General features: G+C 40.9%; 1 protein-coding gene across 1 annotated transcript; it reads left to right on the top strand.

The window, feature by feature from the left end:
- Positions 1–10,123: 10,123 nt before the first annotated feature.
- LOC113046165 (tripartite motif-containing protein 16-like) lies at positions 10,124–13,456 on the top strand. Its single transcript, XM_026207085.1, has 6 exons — positions 10,124–10,757; positions 11,277–11,372; positions 11,452–11,685; positions 12,077–12,236; positions 12,377–12,424; positions 12,635–13,456. Exons 1-6 carry the CDS (start codon positions 10,185–10,187, stop codon positions 13,147–13,149), a joined length of 1,626 nt encoding a protein of 541 aa, XP_026062870.1. The 5' UTR covers positions 10,124–10,184; the 3' UTR covers positions 13,150–13,456.
- Positions 13,457–18,764: the final 5,308 nt, after the last annotated feature.

Here is an 18,764-nt window from a genome sequence, read left to right on the forward strand (position 1 = left end):
AACTGTATGATGTTTTGTTGAGTGAAATGTAATTTGATGTAATACCCCCCCCCCCTTTTTTTTCATTGTTTTCAATATTTAATATATTTACTGTCTTCCTTCTTTTTTTTTTATTGTCATCCACTGTCATTTCATTGTTGTAATTGTTCAATTTTATTTGTATTTGTTGTTTGATTGTTCATCAGCAAATAAAAAATAAATAAATAAATAAATAAATAAATAAATAAAAATAAACATCAAAGGCTATGTTTTTGCTATATTACATTTTATATTACATTATATTGTATACATTATATTACAATTGTATATATAAACTGATCAAATAAATGCAGGCTCCAAGAGCAGAAGAAACTCAATTAATAGCATTAAAAATCTCACTGTTGAAAAACTTTTGACTGGTAGTGCATTTTTCTGGACCAATTTCTTTATAATATTCATTGGAATAAAGTATGGTTACTCCCTGACAAACTCTGCATTTATAATAAAATAAGAGAGATACATTGCATAATGTCTGTCCAAAGAAACGCTGGTTTGCTTTTTTTTAATCTCTAGAACTTATGTGTGTATTCTGCAAAGTTGAGGAAGAAACTTAACTTCATTTATCCTATAATTCCAATCAGGTTAAATCTCTTTGGGAGAACTAAGTTTTTCATTTATCTTCTTTTATGATTTTATTTTATATTTTTGCTGAGATATTGATTTCTATATTTTTCTGGTAGCGACTATGCTATTGATTTTGCTGTTCATTTCTTTGTGTTACATTATAAAAAAACTAAATATATATATATATATATATATATATATATTCACAAAAACAAATATCGTACTCGGTTACTAATGTAACCTCGGTTCCGGTTCGAAGACGCTTATGGGAAAAAATATTTTTTTCTCCTGAACTGAAGCCTTATTCAATCACGCAGTGAAACTGCACGGCCATTGGTTCGTGCAGTGTTATTAAAACAGACCAATGGATCGGCAGCGGTGCTGCACGAACCTATGGCAGCGAAGCCCGCCAAAATGGGCGGGGATCTGGCTATATATTGGCTGCTTCGCCACAGGAATTCAGGTTACTTCGACTAAAGCGACGACTGAATCGTGCAGCCTTTTAGCATGGCAAGGAACGCAGTACTTGTTCCCGTATTTCAGGGAACCGAAGTTACGTTAGTAACCGAGTACGTTCCCTTTCAATACTTCACTCGTACTGCGTCGAAGACGCTTATGGGAACCCAGTTCAATCATGCCATGCTAAGAAGGGGGGACGACAAATGCAATCATACTTGATCTGTGATACCAAGATATTACAATAGCAACTAGGGGGCAGAATAAGTTCAATGAGGTTACGTCTGGCCTAGCCTGATCATCCCGTGTTTGTATCACCTCAGTACCAAAGGGACCGAGTGCATACGAGCAGAGTTTGAGTCTTGGGCAAAGAATGGCCAAGAGCATGCAAATGAGGAACAAAAAGGTGACCTTTACACAGAAAGTACCCTAGCATGAAGTGCCGGGACGTTTAGATTATAAAATCTAACAAATGTTGACTGCGAGTTCCAACCAGCCACCGCACAAATTTCTACGATAGTCACGCCACTAGACCATGCCCAGGATGAAGACACTGCTCTCGTCGAATGGGCTCTTACTCCAATTGGGCTTTGCAGGCCCAAAGAAGAGTAGGCTAGCAGGATTGCGTCCAGAGGATTGCTTCAAAAGCCTTCAAAAGCCTTTGCTTTGAAACCGGTATCCCTCTGGAGTGGTTTCCAAAGCATATGAAGAGCTGCTCTGATCGCCTTATCAGCGCAGAACGGTCTATGTACTCTACTCTAGCCAATTAGGGCTTATCGAGAGTGCTTGCAAATCGCCCACATGCTTAACAGACGCTAGTGCCAACAGCAGAGCGGTCTTTAGCGACAGGGCCTTAAGGTCTATGGACTGTAGCGGTTCAAAGGGGGCCCTCTTAAGGGCTCTCAGTGCCGTGGGCAGGTCCCATGAAAGGACAGTGGGAGGGCAAGGCGGATGAAGCCTTCTGGCACCTCTCATAAATCGGACGACTAAGTCATTTCTGCCCACCGACTGGCCTGCTATAAGGGCGTGTGACACCGCTATAGTCACTACGTGAGACCTTGAGTGTGGAGGGGGATCGTCCCTTCTCCAAGAGCTCTTGTAAAAATGAAAGTATCACTGAAACGTCACAGGAGGTCGAGTTTTTGCCATGGTCTGAGCACCATGTGGAGAACACAGACCATTTGGAGGCATAGAGGCATCGTGTAGATGGAGCTCTAGCCTGTGAAATTGTGTTTAGCACACACTCAGGGAGTCCCGTGGGTTCCCGTTGAGCGACCAAAGGTGCAGAGACCACATCTCTGAGTGCGGATGCCAAATCGTTCCGTCCGCCTGAGAAAGGAGGTCCCGTCTCAGAGGAACGGGCCATGCAGCATCAGCATCTGTGACAGGTTGGCTATCCAGTGCTGATTTTCCCAGAGTGGGGCTACAAGAAGAACCCTGCATCTCTGGTCCCTGCCTGATTACTTGGGCAATCAGAGGAACCGGAGGAAAAGCGTAAAGAAGACGGTTGGGCCAGTCGTGGGACAACGCATCCTCTATCTTGGAAAAATATGTTGGGCAATGAGAGTTGTCTTTTGAGGCGAAAGACGTCCCATATCTTGTGAACTGTTTGCGGGTGGAGTCTCCACTCTTCTGAGGAGACTCCACTTCTTGACAGCATATCCGCACCCTTTTTCAGTTTGCCTGGTAGATGCACTGCTCTCAGGGACCCCAAGTTGCTATGGGTCCATTCCAGCAGTCGCAACGTTAGTCTGAAGAGATGCGTCGATGACAGCCCACCTTGGTGATTTATGTAAGACACCACTGTCATGCTGTCTGATATGACCAGCATGTGGTTGCTCTTTAGGTCTGACAGGAAGCTCTGGCAGGCTCGTTGAACTGCAAACATCTCGAGGCAGTTGATGTGAAGCCTGCTCTCCTCTTTCGACCATCGGCCAAAAGCGGATTTCCCCTTCGCACAGCACGCCCCAACCTTTGTTGGACGCGTCTGTGGAGATCAATTTCCTTCTGCAAACCATACCAAGCAGGGCACCCCATTCCATCCATTGCATGTTCCTCCAAGGGGTCAGGACCGAAATGCAGTCCTGATTCACCCTGATATTCAGGCGTCCGTGACACCACGCATGAGGTGGAACATGTGGTTTCAGCCAATCTCAGAGGGGGCGCATAAGTAGCAGCCCGAGCTCCAGCACCGGCGATGCTGCTGCCATAAGGTCCAGCAACTTCTGGAATGTTTTTAGGGGACGAGAAGCATCTATTTTGAAAGAGGCCGCGAGTCGCTGTAGAGCCATGGCGCGCTCCTTCACCATTGTTGCCCTCATCGTAACTGAGTCTAACACTGTTCCCAGAAACGATATCCATTGGCTGGGGGACAGCGAACTCTTGGCAAAATTCACCCTGAGCCCCAGGCATTCTAGATGGCTGAGGAGCAAAGTTCTGTAACTCGATGCCTCCACCTCTGACTGAGCTAGAACTAGCCAGTCGTCGAGGTAATTGAGAATGCGGATTCCCTTCTGCCTGAGAGGGGAGAGAGCTGCATCCATGCACTTTGTAAACGTGCGAGACGCCAGAGACAGCCCAAAGGGGAGGACCTTGTATTGGTAAGCCACACCATTGAAGGCAAATCTCAAGAACAGCCTGTGACGGGGGGCTATCTGGATGTGAAAGTAAGCGTCTTTCAGATCCAGCAAAAAGAACCAATCCCCTGAGCGTATTTGTGAGAGGATTTGTGCGCTGTGGGAACGGCTTCTATAGCTTCCTTCACCAGCAGATTTTCTACTTCAGCACGAAGAATGTGAACGTTCTCGTTGTGCACCGAAGGGGTGACCACCCCGCGAAAGCATGGTGGTCGTCGTGCGAACTGAAGGGAATAGCCGTGTTTTATTATTCCAATGACCCAATCTGATACCCTGGGAATGGCTTGCCATTGTGAGGCCTGGATGGACAGAGGTTGGATTAACTTGAGTGTTTGTCTGCCGTGGGGGGACATAGCTCTCGTGAGTGTTATGTGAGGAAAACTGCTCTTTTTGTGAAGGAGTGTGTTTTTTATTTTTTGCGCTATAAAAAAAAAAAAAAAAAATAAGTGAAGTGACATTCAGCCAAGTATGGTGACCCATACTCAGAATTTGTGCTCTGCATTTAACCCATCCGAAATGCACACACACAGAGCAGTGAACACACACACACACACTGTGAGCACACACCCGGAGCAGTGGGCAGCCATTTATGCTGCGGCGCCCGGGGAGCAGTTGGGGGTTCGATGCCTTGCTCAAGGGCACCTAAGTCATGGTATTGAGGGTGGAGAGAGAACTGTACATGCACTCCCCCCACCCACAATTCCGTCCGGCCCGAGACTAGAACCCACAACCCTTCGATTGGGAGTCCAACCCTCTAACCATTAGGCCACGACTTCCCCAATAAAAGAATTTGAAGCTGGCCGCGTCTCACAGGTCAGCTGCAGCACTAGTCCTGCGTCAGCAAACTGAGGTCAAGAGAATGACACCTGTTGGGAGGTGAGAGCCAAAGGACTGAGAGCCAAAGGACAGCAGCTTTGCTTTGCTGTCTGGGCACTGAAAAGGGCCCATTGTTTGCAGCAAAAATAACTTCATCGACACCTGGAGATGGACGGCAAAACACACGGGGCAGTTTGTTCAGTTTGTTTGCACCCTCCTCTTTCTTGCCTGTAGATCAGGATGACGGCGGCGGCGCAGGATCCAGCACTACCTTGGCCCGGGGTGCCATACGTTAAGGGAACTGAAACCGTCTTGTGGCTGAGCGAGAATGGTGTCGAGGCTCGGATTTCACAGGCTGGGCAGTGGCAGTAGCAGCGGGCACTTGTTCGGAAGGCTGACGAGTCGGCACCTGTCTTGGGCGTGGCGACATCTGGGCCAGATTCATCAGTGGCGGCGAGAAGTTTGGCCTGGAAGACTTATAGCACTGCCATGGAGTGGAGCGCCGCAGCTGCTTGCCCTGTCGTTGAATAAGCACGCCCGGTGAGCACCGACATCGTATGGCAGGGTTTGGACGGATGATTGGCCTTGGTTTTTCAGATGCGCGGCCACAGACTCGTCCAGCGGCGGCAATCGCTCGTATCCTCTCTCTTCAGCGCCGTCAATCGATGTGAGGGCAGATGAAGATGAAGCACGCAAGCGCACCGAGTAGGGGGCGCGCAATGATTTTGTAAGCTCGTCGTGGACCTCCGGGAAGAACGGGGCAGTTCTCTGATCGCCATTGACCGTCCAGAGTCGGGTCAATTCGCCATTGACTGTCCAGAGTCAGATCAAGTCACCATTGACCTTTCCAGAGTCAGGTCAAGTCACCATTAACACCCATGAGTCAAGTAAAACCACAGTTAAACCTCATGAGTCAAGTCAAGTCTATGTTGATCTCTGTGAACAAGGTCAAGTCACCGTTGATCTCCTTGAACAGGGTCAAGTCACGGTTGGTCTTTATGAGCCCAGTCAAATCACTACCGATCTACCAGACCTGACTCGACTCTGGAGCGTCCAAGGGGGCCTGACTCGACTCTGGAAAGTCAACGGGGACCTGACTTGACTCTGGAAAGTCAACGAGGACCTGATCAGCGGGGAACTGACTCGACTCTGGAAAGTCAATGGGGACCTGATCAGCCGTGACCTGACTCGACTCTGGAGCGTCCACTGGGATCTGACTCGACTCTGGAGCATCCACGGTGACCTGACTCAACTCTGGAGCATCCACGGGGACCTGACTCAACTCTGGAGCATCCACGGGGACCTGACTCAACTCTGGAGCATCCAAGGGGGCCTGACTCGACTCTGGAAAGTCAATGGGGACCTGATCAGCGGGGAACTGACTCGACTTTGGAAAGTCAACGAGGACCTGATCAGCGGGGAACTGACTCGACTCTGGAAAATCAATGGGGATCTGTTTGATTTTGTTTAACTGGATCCCAGCAAAGTAAGCAGGTGTGTCGGTGGACCATCATAAGGTATGTTCTGCATGCTGATAATAGCTTTGGGATACTGGTGACTAGCATTAGTTGTCTTTTGGGTGCTGATATGATCCCAGCAAGACCAGAACAAAATTTGTAACATATCAAATTTCTTTAGAAATGTATTTGTATTTGTAGTTAAAGACCAAGACAATTTTCTAAATTAATTTAATAAATTATTTAACAAAGAAAAACACATGTTGCTGGTTACAGTGTTAAACAAACACTGCTCAGTTTTCATATGGCCCTGGTCTATAAAACTAACACTGTTACTGTTCCTGTGGCTCAAGTGGTAGAGCATTGTGTTAGCAGTTGATTCCCAGGGAACACATGTTAGGTAAATGTTAGCTTGAATGCACTGTATGTTGCTTTGGATAAAAGTGTCAGCTAAATGCCTAGGTTTATTTAATTTAAATTTAAAGGTCCCATGACATTGTTTATTGTTTATTACAGACTTAACAAGCAAATTGACACGAATATAGTAAGAGCTGCGCTATGCAGCGTCATTGATTATAACGGCAGTTTTGGCAAGTATGCAGATATACTCGATTGACAGCTCCAAACAATGTAAAGGGATCTTCTTAAATCACTCTCTGTAGTTAAATCACAATTTAAATAACAGATTTGTTTCATGCTACAAAGAGAAACAACGTGAAGTTAATCGTTTAGTCACTGGCTTGATTCACTGATGCATAAACCATATTAAACGATTTAGAAAGAAAGTCTGTGTGAACTTGAATGATTAGCTACACATCAGAAACCACTGATCACAGATCAGGCATTAATGAACACTGTTACTCACTGTTTGTGGCAGTGCTGTTGAGTCCATTGGCCTGGAAGACTTATAGCACTGCCATGGAGTGGAGCGCCGCAGCTGCTTGCCCTGTCGTTGAATAAGCACGCCCGGTGAGCGCCGACATCGTATGGCAGGGTTTGGACGGATGGTTGGCCTTGGTTTTTCATCCAATAGCCATGGGCAGGCAGAGATGCGCGGCCACAGACTCGTCCAGCGGCGGCAATCGCTCGTATCCTCTCTCTTCAGCGCCGTCAATCGATGTGAGGGCAGATGAAGATGAAGCACGCAAGCGCACCTAGTAGGGGGCGCGCAATGATTTTGTAAGCTCGTCGTGGACCTCCGGGAAGAACGGGGCAGTTCTCTGATCGCCATTGACCGTCCAGAGTCGGGTCAATTCGCCATTGACTGTCCAGAGTCAGATCAAGTCACCATTGACCTTTCCAGAGTCAGGTCAAGTCACCATTAACACCCATGAGTCAAGTAAAACCACAGTTAAACCTCATGAGTCAAGTCAAGTCTATGTTGATCTCTGTGAACAAGGTCAAGTCACCGTTGATCTCCTTGAACAGGGTCAAGTCACGGTTGGTCTTTATGAGCCCAGTCAAATCACTACCGATCTACCAGACTTGACTCGACTCTGGAGCGTCCAAGGGGGCCTGACTCGACTCTGGAAAGTCAACGGGGACCTGACTTGACTGTGGAAAGTCAACGAGGACCTGATCAGCGGGGAACTGACTCGACTCTGGAAAGTCAATGGGGACCTGATCAGCCGTGACCTGACTCGACTCTGGAGCGTCCACTGGGATCTGACTCGACTCTGGAGCATCCACGGTGACCTGACTCAACTCTGGAGCATCCACGGGGACCTGACTCAACTCTGGAGCATCCAAGGGGGCCTGACTCGACTCTGGAAAGTCAATGGGGACCTGATCAGCGGTGACCTGACTCGACTCTGGAAAGTCAACGAGGACCTGATCAGCGGGGAACTGACTCGACTCTGGAAAATCAATGGGGATCTGTTTGATTTTGTTTAGCTGGATCCCAGCAAAGTAAGCAGGTGTGTCGGTGGACCATCATAAGGTATGTTCTGCATGCTGATAATAGCTTTGGGATACTGGTGACTAGCATTAGTTGTCTTTTGGGTGCTGATATGATCCCAGCAAGACCAGAGAAAAATTTGTAACATATCAAATTTCTTTAGAAATTTATTTGTATTTGTAGTTAAAGACCAAGACAATTTTCTAAATTAATTTAATAAATTATTTAACAAAGAAAAACACATGTTGCTGGTTACAGTGTTAAACAAACACTGCTCAGTTTTCATATGGCCCTGGTCTATAAAACTAACACTGTTACTGTTCCTGTGGCTCAAGTGGTAGAGCATTGTGTTAGCAGTTGATTCCCAGGGAACACATGTTAGGTAAATATTAGCTTGAATGCACTGTATGTTGCTTTGGATAAAAGTGTCAGCTAAATGCCTAGGTTTATTTAATTTAAATTTAAAGGTCCCATGACATTGTTTATTGTTTATTACAGACTTAACAAGCGAATTGACACGAATATAGTAAGAGCTGCGCTATGCAGCGTCATTGATTATAACGGCAGTTTTGGCAAGTATGCAGATATACTCGATTGACAGCTCCGAACAATGTAAAGGGATCTTCTTAAATCACTCTCTGTAGTTAAATCACAATTTAAATAACAGATTTGTTTCATGCTACAAAGAGAAACAACGTGAAGTTAATCGTTTAGTCACTGGCTTGATTCACTGATGCATAAACCATATTAAACGATTTAGAAAGAAAGTCTGTGTGAACTTGAATGATTAGCTACACATCAGAAACCACTGATCACAGATCAGGCAATAATGAACACTGTTACTCACTGTTTGTGGCAGTGCTGTTGAGTCCATATTGTAAAAGTCTGTTTGTAAAGCCTGTGCTAACATTGCAACTGAATTAAATGTAAATGTTTGGGCGGGCAAATCAGAGAAAGGGGAGGTAACCTTTGCCCGTATGATGTCATAAGGGGAAGATTCCTGGGCGTCCCGTCTGAGTTCTCGCTTTCTCAAAAGCAGAGCAGGACACCCAGGGCTTGGTTTACACCTATCGAAATTACTAGCCACTGGGGGACCATAGACAGGCTAGGGAAACTCATATTAATGTTAAAAAACCTAATAAAGTGAAATGTTCATGTCATGGGACCTTTAACACTGCACCAGTTGCAGATTCACTCTTCAAGTAATGACTGAGCATTAGTGATGACACCTACAGTTAACAAGCGGAAACACTGAGAATAAGATAAACGACAAGAACAGAAAAAAGTGAAGAGGTGAGCAGAAACACATCAACTACTTACAGCAACATCCTTAGATGAAATCAGTATCTCACCAGAGGATGATTAAAAAACTGCAAAAACAGAATTAACATTTTCTCTTATTGCAAGCCAGTTTGGCTTTATTTCTTTCATTTGGTAAATGTACTAAGGTTCCTAAAGTATGTTATCATTATGGTGATTAGTGTTCATGTTAGTTGGGCACTTGGCCATTGACTCTGGTTGAATTAACTCTTGTCTCAGCAAGTGATAAAAAAGTGCATGCTATCACTATTTTCAATATTATTTCATGGACCTCACTACACTGACATGTGTTTTACTATATGCACTTTTTTAAATCAGTGACTGACAGCTGGATTTGAACATATGTGTCTTTCCAGATAAGTCTTTAAAAACAGCTACTTTTGGTTTTGAACTTTCAACTTCCACAGTTAAGGTTTAACTTTAATCATCGAGTTGTTATTAACTGTCCCATTGAAAGAGTTCTTCTCATAACCCTTGTTATTGAACAAACTGCTTATGATTACACTTCCATTAGGCTTTTTTGGTTTTCTGTTTACAGATCTCATGAAACTTGAGACAATTCCTTTGATTCTTTGAAATCAGTGTCATTGATTAATAATGTAATCATAACAAAAGCAATTACAATTTTCACTAAAACTTTCAGCAAAGGGAGCAAAAGAAATTATATAGTTATCATATAATACAGTAAATCATGTTTTAATCTTATATGTTTTTCCTTTGCATCATTAATGTGTTAGATAGTCAGACATTTGAAAGGAAAAACTTTTGTTTCCCAAAATATTATTTGTATACAACTAGCTGGCTTGAGTGTTTATCTGTGTGTTTGTTTAAACTAATCTCAGGAATGAGAGACCTGTTTTACAGACTCAGACACACCTGTTTTACACACGTCTCTCAAACACAGAACCAGGAAACAGGAATCACATGAGTTCAGGGAAAGAGAAAGTGAAAGTGTAGCTGAGCTGTTGTGTGTTAGTGACTCTGTATTTCTGCAGTAAAATGGCAGAAGCCAGGTTTTCTCAGGATGAGTTCTTGTGTCCGGTGTGTCTGGATCTCCTGAAGGATCCAGTGACCATCCAGTGTGGACACAGTTACTGTATGAGCTGTATTACAGACTGCTGGGATAAAGAGGATGAGAAGAGAGTCTACAGCTGTCCTCAGTGCAGACAGACCTTCAGTCCAAGACCTGCTTTATTTAAGAATGTGGTGTTTGCTGAACTGGTGGAGAAACTGAAGAAGACTAAACTTCAAAGTGTGGTTCCTGCTGGAGCTGGAGATGTGGAGTGTGACGTCTGTACTGGAAGAAAATACAGAGCCGTCAAGTCCTGTCTGGTGTGTCTGGAGTCTTACTGTCAGAATCACCTTGAACAACATGAGGAGTTTCATTCACGTAAACCACACAAAGTGATTGAAGCCACTGGACGACTGCAGGAGATGATCTGCCAGAAACATGAGAAGATCCTTGAGGTTTTCTGTCGCACTGATCAGAAGTGTATATGTCTGCTGTGTACGATGGATGAACATAAAAACCACGACACTGTATCAGCTGCAGCACAGAGGACAGAGACACAGGTATTTAACACTAGACACTGATGAAATATTGCTGACACTCGTTTCATATGTGTTTATATCAGCACCATATTAACAGCTTACAGCATTCACACTGTTCACCACAGCAGTAATGAACAACAGCTGCACACAAACACTTTCTGTTCAGTAAAACTGACTGAATCCAGGTCATTTTAGCCCTTTATAACTTCACTTGAGTCATTTATTTTCTGTCTAGAGCTGCAGCTTAATTACACAGAACACAGAAGTCAGTGTGTAGCTCTACATCTGTCAGATTCACTTTCATAATATACACTTATAGTGTGGAACAGGCCTTAATCACACATGATAGATAATTCATGAAAGATGGTAGTAAATGATCAATCATCCCTTCTGGAGTTTGAACCTACAGCCATTGATTATCAGTTCAGATAATTAACCTTTAAAATGCCTCACCCTACTTTTCCTGGATTGATCTGTTCTCATGATGATTTAGAGCCAGTAGTTTTCTGTGAGATTGACGATCATCTGTTTGTCCTGCAGAAGCAGCTGAAGGAGACACAGAAGACGCTCCAGCAGAGAATCCAGCAGAGAGAGAAAGATCTCCAGCAGCTGAGAGAGACTGTGGAGTCTCATAAGGTGAGTCTGGAGAAGAAGAGAAGTTTGTCTCCGTCTCAGTTCAGACTCACTGAAGCTGAATCACTGTGTGTCCTAACAGCGCTCTGCACAGACAGCAGTGGAGGACAGTGAGAGCATCTTTACTGAGCTCATCCGCTCCATTGAGAGAAGCCGCTCTGAGCTGATACGACTGATCAGAGATCAGGAAAAGACTGCAGTGAGTCGAGCTGAAGAACGACTGGAGCGACTGGAGCAGGAGATCAATGATCTGAGGAGGAGAGACGCTGAGCTGGAGCAGCTTTCACACACACAGGATCACATCCAGTTCCTGCAGGTAACACAGATCTACAAGAACAGGATCATAGTGGACCTGAGTGAAAGATATCAATAATGGTCGATCTAATCATACCTTTGAGCTGCTTCTCCTGATCAAATCTACTCAACTCTACAATGAGACTCCATTGATGTGCTTGAGTTGTTAGATGGACATTTATGTAGCAGATGTTTTATCGTTCAACCTGTTTCCTAGAAAGTTCACAAACAGTGTATGTGGTGAATACTAGGATCTGTAACTCTAATGTGATATAATGAATATGAGGAGAATGAAGCTGATGATGTGAAAGTGCTGGATTGAGTTACTAAAGATCAGTGAAGACAAATCTGATGTTCCTGAAGGTTACTGAGTGAAGTGTGGAGCTGAGGAGTTTGATTTCTGTTTTCTGTAGAGTTTCCAGTCTCTCTCAGCACCTCCTGAATCTACAGACGTAAATGATGATCTCTTCAGTTCTCTCTTCTCTTCTGATGATCTGAGAGAATCTGTCCATCAGCTGAGAGACAAACTGGAGGATTTCTGCAAAGAGGAGCTCAAGAAGATCTCAGACAGAGGTAAAGTCCTGGAGATTCATCTGCTCTCAGAAACCAGTCCATCATCATCTCATATCATGGAGAACATCATATTAGAAATGTGTTAGGAATAGATACAGGATCATGAGAATCACACTGTTCATGTCTGTTGATTTCCACAGTCACATTCACCAACATTGATCTCTGGACCAGGAACGACTTCCTACAATGTAAGTCAGTAAGAAAACCAGCAGAAAAACTCTCTGAGTGTGTTCATGTTCCTCCTGTAGAAGGAGAAAGAAGAGTTTAATAACTGATGATGTAGATGATGATGTTCACAGATATCTGTTCATCTGTACTGAGACACTTATGATACGCTGAACATGAAAAGATCAAACAGATTCATAATTCCTGATTCTGATGTGTTTTATCTCCATCAGATTCCCATCAGTTCACTCTGGATCTGAACACAGTGAATAAACTCCTCCGTCTGTCTGAGAACAACAGAGTGATTACATTCACTTACCCACTCCAGCCGTATCCTGATCATCCAGACAGATTTGATTATTATCATCAGGTGTTGTGTAGAGAGAGTGTGTGTGGACGCTGTTACTGGGAGATTGAGTGGAGTGGACGTGTGTTTATATCAGTGTCATATAAGAGCATCAGCAGGAAGGGACGGGGTGATGAGTGTGTGTTTGGATATAATGATCAGTCCTGGAGTCTGTGCTGCTCTTCCTCCAGTTACTCATTCAGACACAATAACATAAAGACTGATCTCTCTGTGAAGTCCATCAGCAGTAGAATAGGAGTGTTTGTGGATCACAGAGCAGGAACTCTGTCCTTCTACAGCGTCTCTGACACAATGAGCCTCATCCACACAGTCCAGACCACATTCACTCAGACGCTCTATCCTGGGTTTAATGTTTATAATGGATCAGTGAAACTGTGTTGATGAATCAGAATACACTGACGAGAGATTCTACCCATAATGCTTTGAGCTGCATGATAAATCAATAACAGTGTTATTACTCAATCTCTTCTTTTCTCTTCATGATGTTAATACTGCAGCTTTACTTCTGTCAGTGAAATAATATCAGAATAAATGTAATAAATCCTCACAGAGACAGAAAGATCAGTGTGTGTGAGTCCTGCTGAGTGACTGTGTTTCTGTGCTCTTCACATCCTACATTTGACCCTGGAGCACAAAACCAGACATAAGGGTCAATTATTTGAATGTATTTGATGTGTGGTTTGTTCGGAGGACAGTATTTGTCTGAGATACAACTATTAGAAAATCTGGAATCTGAGGGAGCAAAACAATCTAAATATTGAGAAAATCATCTTTAAAGTTGTTCAGATGAAGTTCTTAGCAATGCATATTAATAATCAAACATTAAGTTTTGATATATTTACGGTAGGAAATTACGAAATACCTTTGTGGAACATGATCTTTACTTAATATCCTAATGATTTTTGACATAAAAGAGAAATATATAATTGTGACCCATAAAATGTATTGTTGTTTATTGCTAAAAATATACGTCTGTGATACTGATGACTGCTTCTGTGCTGCAGGGACAGGTATTTGTGTTAGTTAAAATCAGTTATTAAGTTAATCATATTAATAATAATAATTATTAAAATTTCATATTATACAATTATTTATTTTTTTTACATTTTTATGATTTCATTCAATATGTTATTTCTGTTCTCTGATATGAATAAAGCTTCTACACACTTGATGAAAGGTGATGGGTTTTATTCCTCTGTGCAGATCTCCAGAAGACAAATCAAGAACCTCGTTATAGTTTCTTCTCTCATCCTAAAATCATTGACATAAAAATCAGACGAGTCACAAAAGGAATCATATGTTTCCCTGTTTAACCATAAAATCAGATTATTGGTTAAAAAATTTGATTCAAGATAGGAGTCAGCTGGTTATCTCATTATAAGATGAAAAAGTGAACGTGAACACAAATGTCAGTAAAGTCAAACAGTGAAAAGTGACAAGTTCTTCAGAAATGAGCAGAGGTGTAAAAAGTACTCAAAATCTTATTCAAGTGAAAGTACAAGTACTCAGTGAAAATTTTACTCAATTAAAAGTATCTGGTCAAAATCATACTTGAGTAAAAGTAAAAAAGGACAACTTTAAATTGTTCTCAAGTATTTTTTGACAGACAATACAGAAGAATGGTTAACGGGATAGAACCCATTATATAAAAAATAAAATAAAAAAGAGAAATACAGGGAAAGGGATTAAAAGGAAACTCCATAATTTCCACCCTGATGCCATCCTGTATGACTTTCATTTATCAGATAAACACAAACTAAGAGTTTTAGAAAAAAAAATAAATAATTATCTTTATATAAAGTGTATGGGACATCCAAAAATGACACTTCAAAAACTATACACAAAGAGAATATGACAGTAACTCAACCCTTCTTCTTAAGTGAAACAATGTAAGAAAAATACAAATCCTAATATTTTAATCTTGACCGTCAAGTTAACTTTGTGTGGTTTCTGAAGTCTTCCTGTCCCCTTGCATTATATGGACTAAAAATCTTTGTGTTCATGTGAAGAAAGAAAGTCATGAACATCTGGGATGACTGAGCTTCAGTAAATGGTTTTGGGTGAACTGTCCCTGTGAAGAGCAAGATGTGATGGAGAGGATAGAAATATATTCCAGACCGAATACAAGAATGTGTTGAATTAATGAGGAGAGTCATAGAATTAAAACATACAACGTTCACGATTTTAAAGGCCACTTTATTTGTGTTGTCTATTCAATATCACTGTCTGAAAGGACAATTCATCTTTTCAATGTGTATTTGGGGCATTTAGAGTTTTTTTTCTTAGCAAATATTGATAAATAATTATTTGTGACTAATTAGATTAATTAATGAGATAGGCATGCAATTATTAAGATTAAAAAAAAAATATTCACTGACAGTCCTAATTCCTACTTAATGATTCATATAATGACATCGTAAATACCTGGTAAGAACATCACTTAACATGAAATACAATTAATTTAGCATATAATGTTTATTTTAACACTTTTTTTGGAGATTTGTAACATTTAATAAAAAATAAAAAAAACACCACAAAAATATTAATTGTATTTAAATTCTCATCACTGATTTTATTTGCACTATTTTGTGCATTCAGCTAATATATTACAGAGCTAATGGCTCTATCAAAACAGAACAAATAAGGAATAAACTGTTTTGGGCGGGAAAATGCAACTGCTACCTTATCAACGTTTGAGCTTCTGTTTACATATTTAATGTGCATAAGATAAAATAAAAATATAATTTACTTTTCAAGATGAAATAAAATTGTAAGGAGTAAAAAAGCACTGTTTTTTTTTTCTTCAGAAATGTAATCAAGTAAAAGTACAAGTAGTCAGTTTAAACTGTAGTTGAGTAAAGTACAAATCCCCCAAAATAATACTTAAGTACAGTAATCAAGTAAAATTACTCAAGTATTTTACACCTCTGGAAATGAGGAGCATGTCACAGTCTTTCCATCTTACCATCTGCCTATAATTTCTAGTGTCAGAAAAAAAGTAAAATCACCAAGAAACATGGCATATTTTTCTTAATATGAATTACTATATTAGTCACAGTATAGCTATTTTTATTTTATCTTTGCTATTAAAAATAAGAACAAAGATGCTATTAAACACTAGTTTAATGAAGAGCAGCGAGTGATTCTGTCTTTTCTTTTCATGTTTGATTAACATTGAGACAGATCCATATTAAAATCTACTGTAATGCATGGATCTAATATAATGTTACACATCAGATTTCCCCAAACATCAACTAAACCTTCATGTGAGACATAACAGATTGTGTTTGTGTGAATCTCGCCAATGTGTATTTCACAGTAATGTACTTTACAGTGAGATTCTTCACCATCGAGCTGAACTCTTTCAAGAAGCACATTGTTGTTTATCAGCGATAGGATCATAAATTGTGAATATTTTCTGTTGTCTAGTTCACTCTGTTTGATAGACAACTTTCCTCCTTTGTGTGATGGCTTCTATTCCTGGACAAACTGAATTTAAGATCTTCAGTTATTCCTGTGTTTAGTTATTCAACCTGAATCTTTAGTCCTATGGGGATTTTGCTTATAAGACCAAAGTCCCAAGACTGTATTGTGCTCCTTGAGCAATTAAGAAAGATATTTTGGGATAAATAGATGACTGTTCCCTGCTCAACTTCTCACCACACTAGAGGAATGAACATCATCTGCAGAATTGCTGTAACATCACATTTTAAATAATGTCCTAAATAAGAATTTCCATTTTTTGGAAATTCTGGACATATAAGTCTAAGTAAGTCAGGTAAGTAAGTAATATATGGACAAAAGTAAAGGAACACCTGACCGTAACACCAACAGAGACTTTGATGAGATCTAACTCTAAACACAGACATTAATAAGACTGCCAGTGTGATATAGTGCAGGTGTCTCCTGAGACGCAGAGATGCAGAGCTCGTTCTCTGCTGTGATCCTTCAGGTGAACCGTTTCTCTCCACTCTCAGTCTTCACGAGTTCAGTCAGGTATCTTTTACACACTCTGGTTTTTCTCTCTGCGGTGAATCCTGACGTGCTCCTCAAAGTTTCCTTTGTGTGAGAAAGTCTTTGCACGATGAGGCTTTTTGGGTTTCTTTACCTGCGAGCAGGTTTTTTCTCCACTTATGAAATGATGTTTCTCCTTCACTTCTTTCTGATCTTCAATCTTCTCTATCATCACCATCAGCTCTGAAATAGACTTGTTAAACTATGCTATTCTAAAATATAGTAAGGAAACAATTATCATACTAAATTTTATTATATTTTAAATTATTAAAAACGTCTTGCTGAAAAATGAGTAAAACACAGTGGTTTGAAGGATCGTGGTAAAGATTAAAAATTTGTTCATTAGTATTCAGAATCTGCTGTGATCTTTAATTAGAATATGATTATTGCTTTTTTACCCATATTTTGATATTTTAAGACATAAAAGTAGACACTTGCATTTAATATGCTTTGTGTGTATAAAATCAGATTTGTGAATTTAATTGGATGTGAAAACCAAACTAAGACGTTTTGCCTTTAAACCTTTAACTTAAATATTGTTTTCCAGTACAAATATCTAGTCCTTCTTAAAACAAGATACACTTAATTAATAAACACAATAAGAAGATAAGTCTTGTTTTCTTGAAAATGATAATAATAATAACAAATGAGTTTAAGCTTTAAAAATTAAAATATTTGTCAATGGGTTCAGAAAATGTTAAATTATTCAAAGGGAAAACAAGTTAAACAAGTTATTTTTTTTATTATTAAATATAGCTGTATTTTTATAATAACCTATATTAACAGTCAAGCAACCAATAAAACAAAAGTATACAGGTGCTGGTCATATAATTAGAATATTATCAAAAACTTGATTTCACTAATTCCATTAAAAAAAGTGAAACTAGTATATTCATTCATTAATCAGGGTATCTTCCGTCCATTCCAAATCCGTTTCCAATAGAGCATCACAGTCCCGCCCACAGCTGGTGCCGGAAGTAAAAATTCAATGCAATTTCTGCATTGACATTTGGAAAATAAGCCATAAAAACGTAACCATACATGGTAGACTTAAAACCAGCTACGGCTGTACTAAGCGATAGTATATGCTTATATAAACGCCAAAAGTTCATGGGGCACTAACCTTGTTTTGAGATAAATGCCTTTTATTCGCGATGTCTTGGATAAGTACTTCATTACCCACAATCCTGAACAATCCCACAGTGATGCATCTGATTGGTGGAGCTCGTGTAACCGTCTGGTTAAACCCCGCGAAGGTCCGTGAAGACTGAAGATCATTAATAAAAAAATAAAATAAAATAAAAACCTGTGTTGCGTTTTTTTTTGCACGGTAGACTTATCGGTGCAATCGTGTGCTCCTTGGCTGCCATGATTGCTTTTTTCAAGGAGGAAAACAAGTGTTCAAATGGGTGAAAACTTTAGATAGGGTCATGTAACGGTAGTTGAGTGTAGCGTGTCCGAGGGTCAGCTTGTGGGTTTTGTAAGGGCCAGCATGAGGGACAAGACCTACAAAGTTTTGGTGAGTTTTGAGGGAGGTTGGTAACGTTAGTTAGCATTATCGTCCACTTTAGCTAGGCTACTGTAGCCTTCATACGGAGTCATATCAAGTATTTTATGATGCCACTGTCAAAACAATATTTAGCCTAGGCATACCGTTTTGTCCATTTACTGAACATTTGTGTAATGGCAACGACATGTGTTGACGACTGAGCGGTGATTGCAGTTAGGTACAAAGCACTGCATGTTGCTGACGTTATCGTTAACCACTTTCAAACACGCACACAATATATAAAATACACGATGATAAATCTAAAATCGGCAGTCATCAGATTTGGAAGTCACTCAAAAGGCTCGTTCGTGGCTGTGGCTTCAGTCGAATTCAGTGAGGCGCGGTGGTTTATGGGATGAGTAGTTCCTGCGCTCAAAATTAAAATATGTACACAGTCTTGTACCTTTTACTTTTTTTTGGATTTTCTCTTACT

Source organism: Carassius auratus, chromosome 27, assembly GCF_003368295.1.
Source record: "Carassius auratus strain Wakin chromosome 27, ASM336829v1, whole genome shotgun sequence".
Classification (NCBI taxonomy): Eukaryota; Metazoa; Chordata; class Actinopteri; order Cypriniformes; family Cyprinidae; genus Carassius; species Carassius auratus.

Bases quoted from the DNA above. Each gene is read 5' to 3' on its own strand.
- LOC113046165 (XM_026207085.1), top strand. From the start codon at position 10,185: ATGGCAGAAGCCAGGTTTTCTCAGGATGAGTTCTTGTGTCCGGTGTGT. The intron at 11,686-12,076 runs GTAACACAGATC...TGTTTTCTGTAG, and splicing joins ATCACATCCAGTTCCTGCAG to AGTTTCCAGTCTCTCTCAGC. The intron at 12,237-12,376 runs GTAAAGTCCTGG...TGATTTCCACAG, and splicing joins CAAGAAGATCTCAGACAGAG to TCACATTCACCAACATTGAT.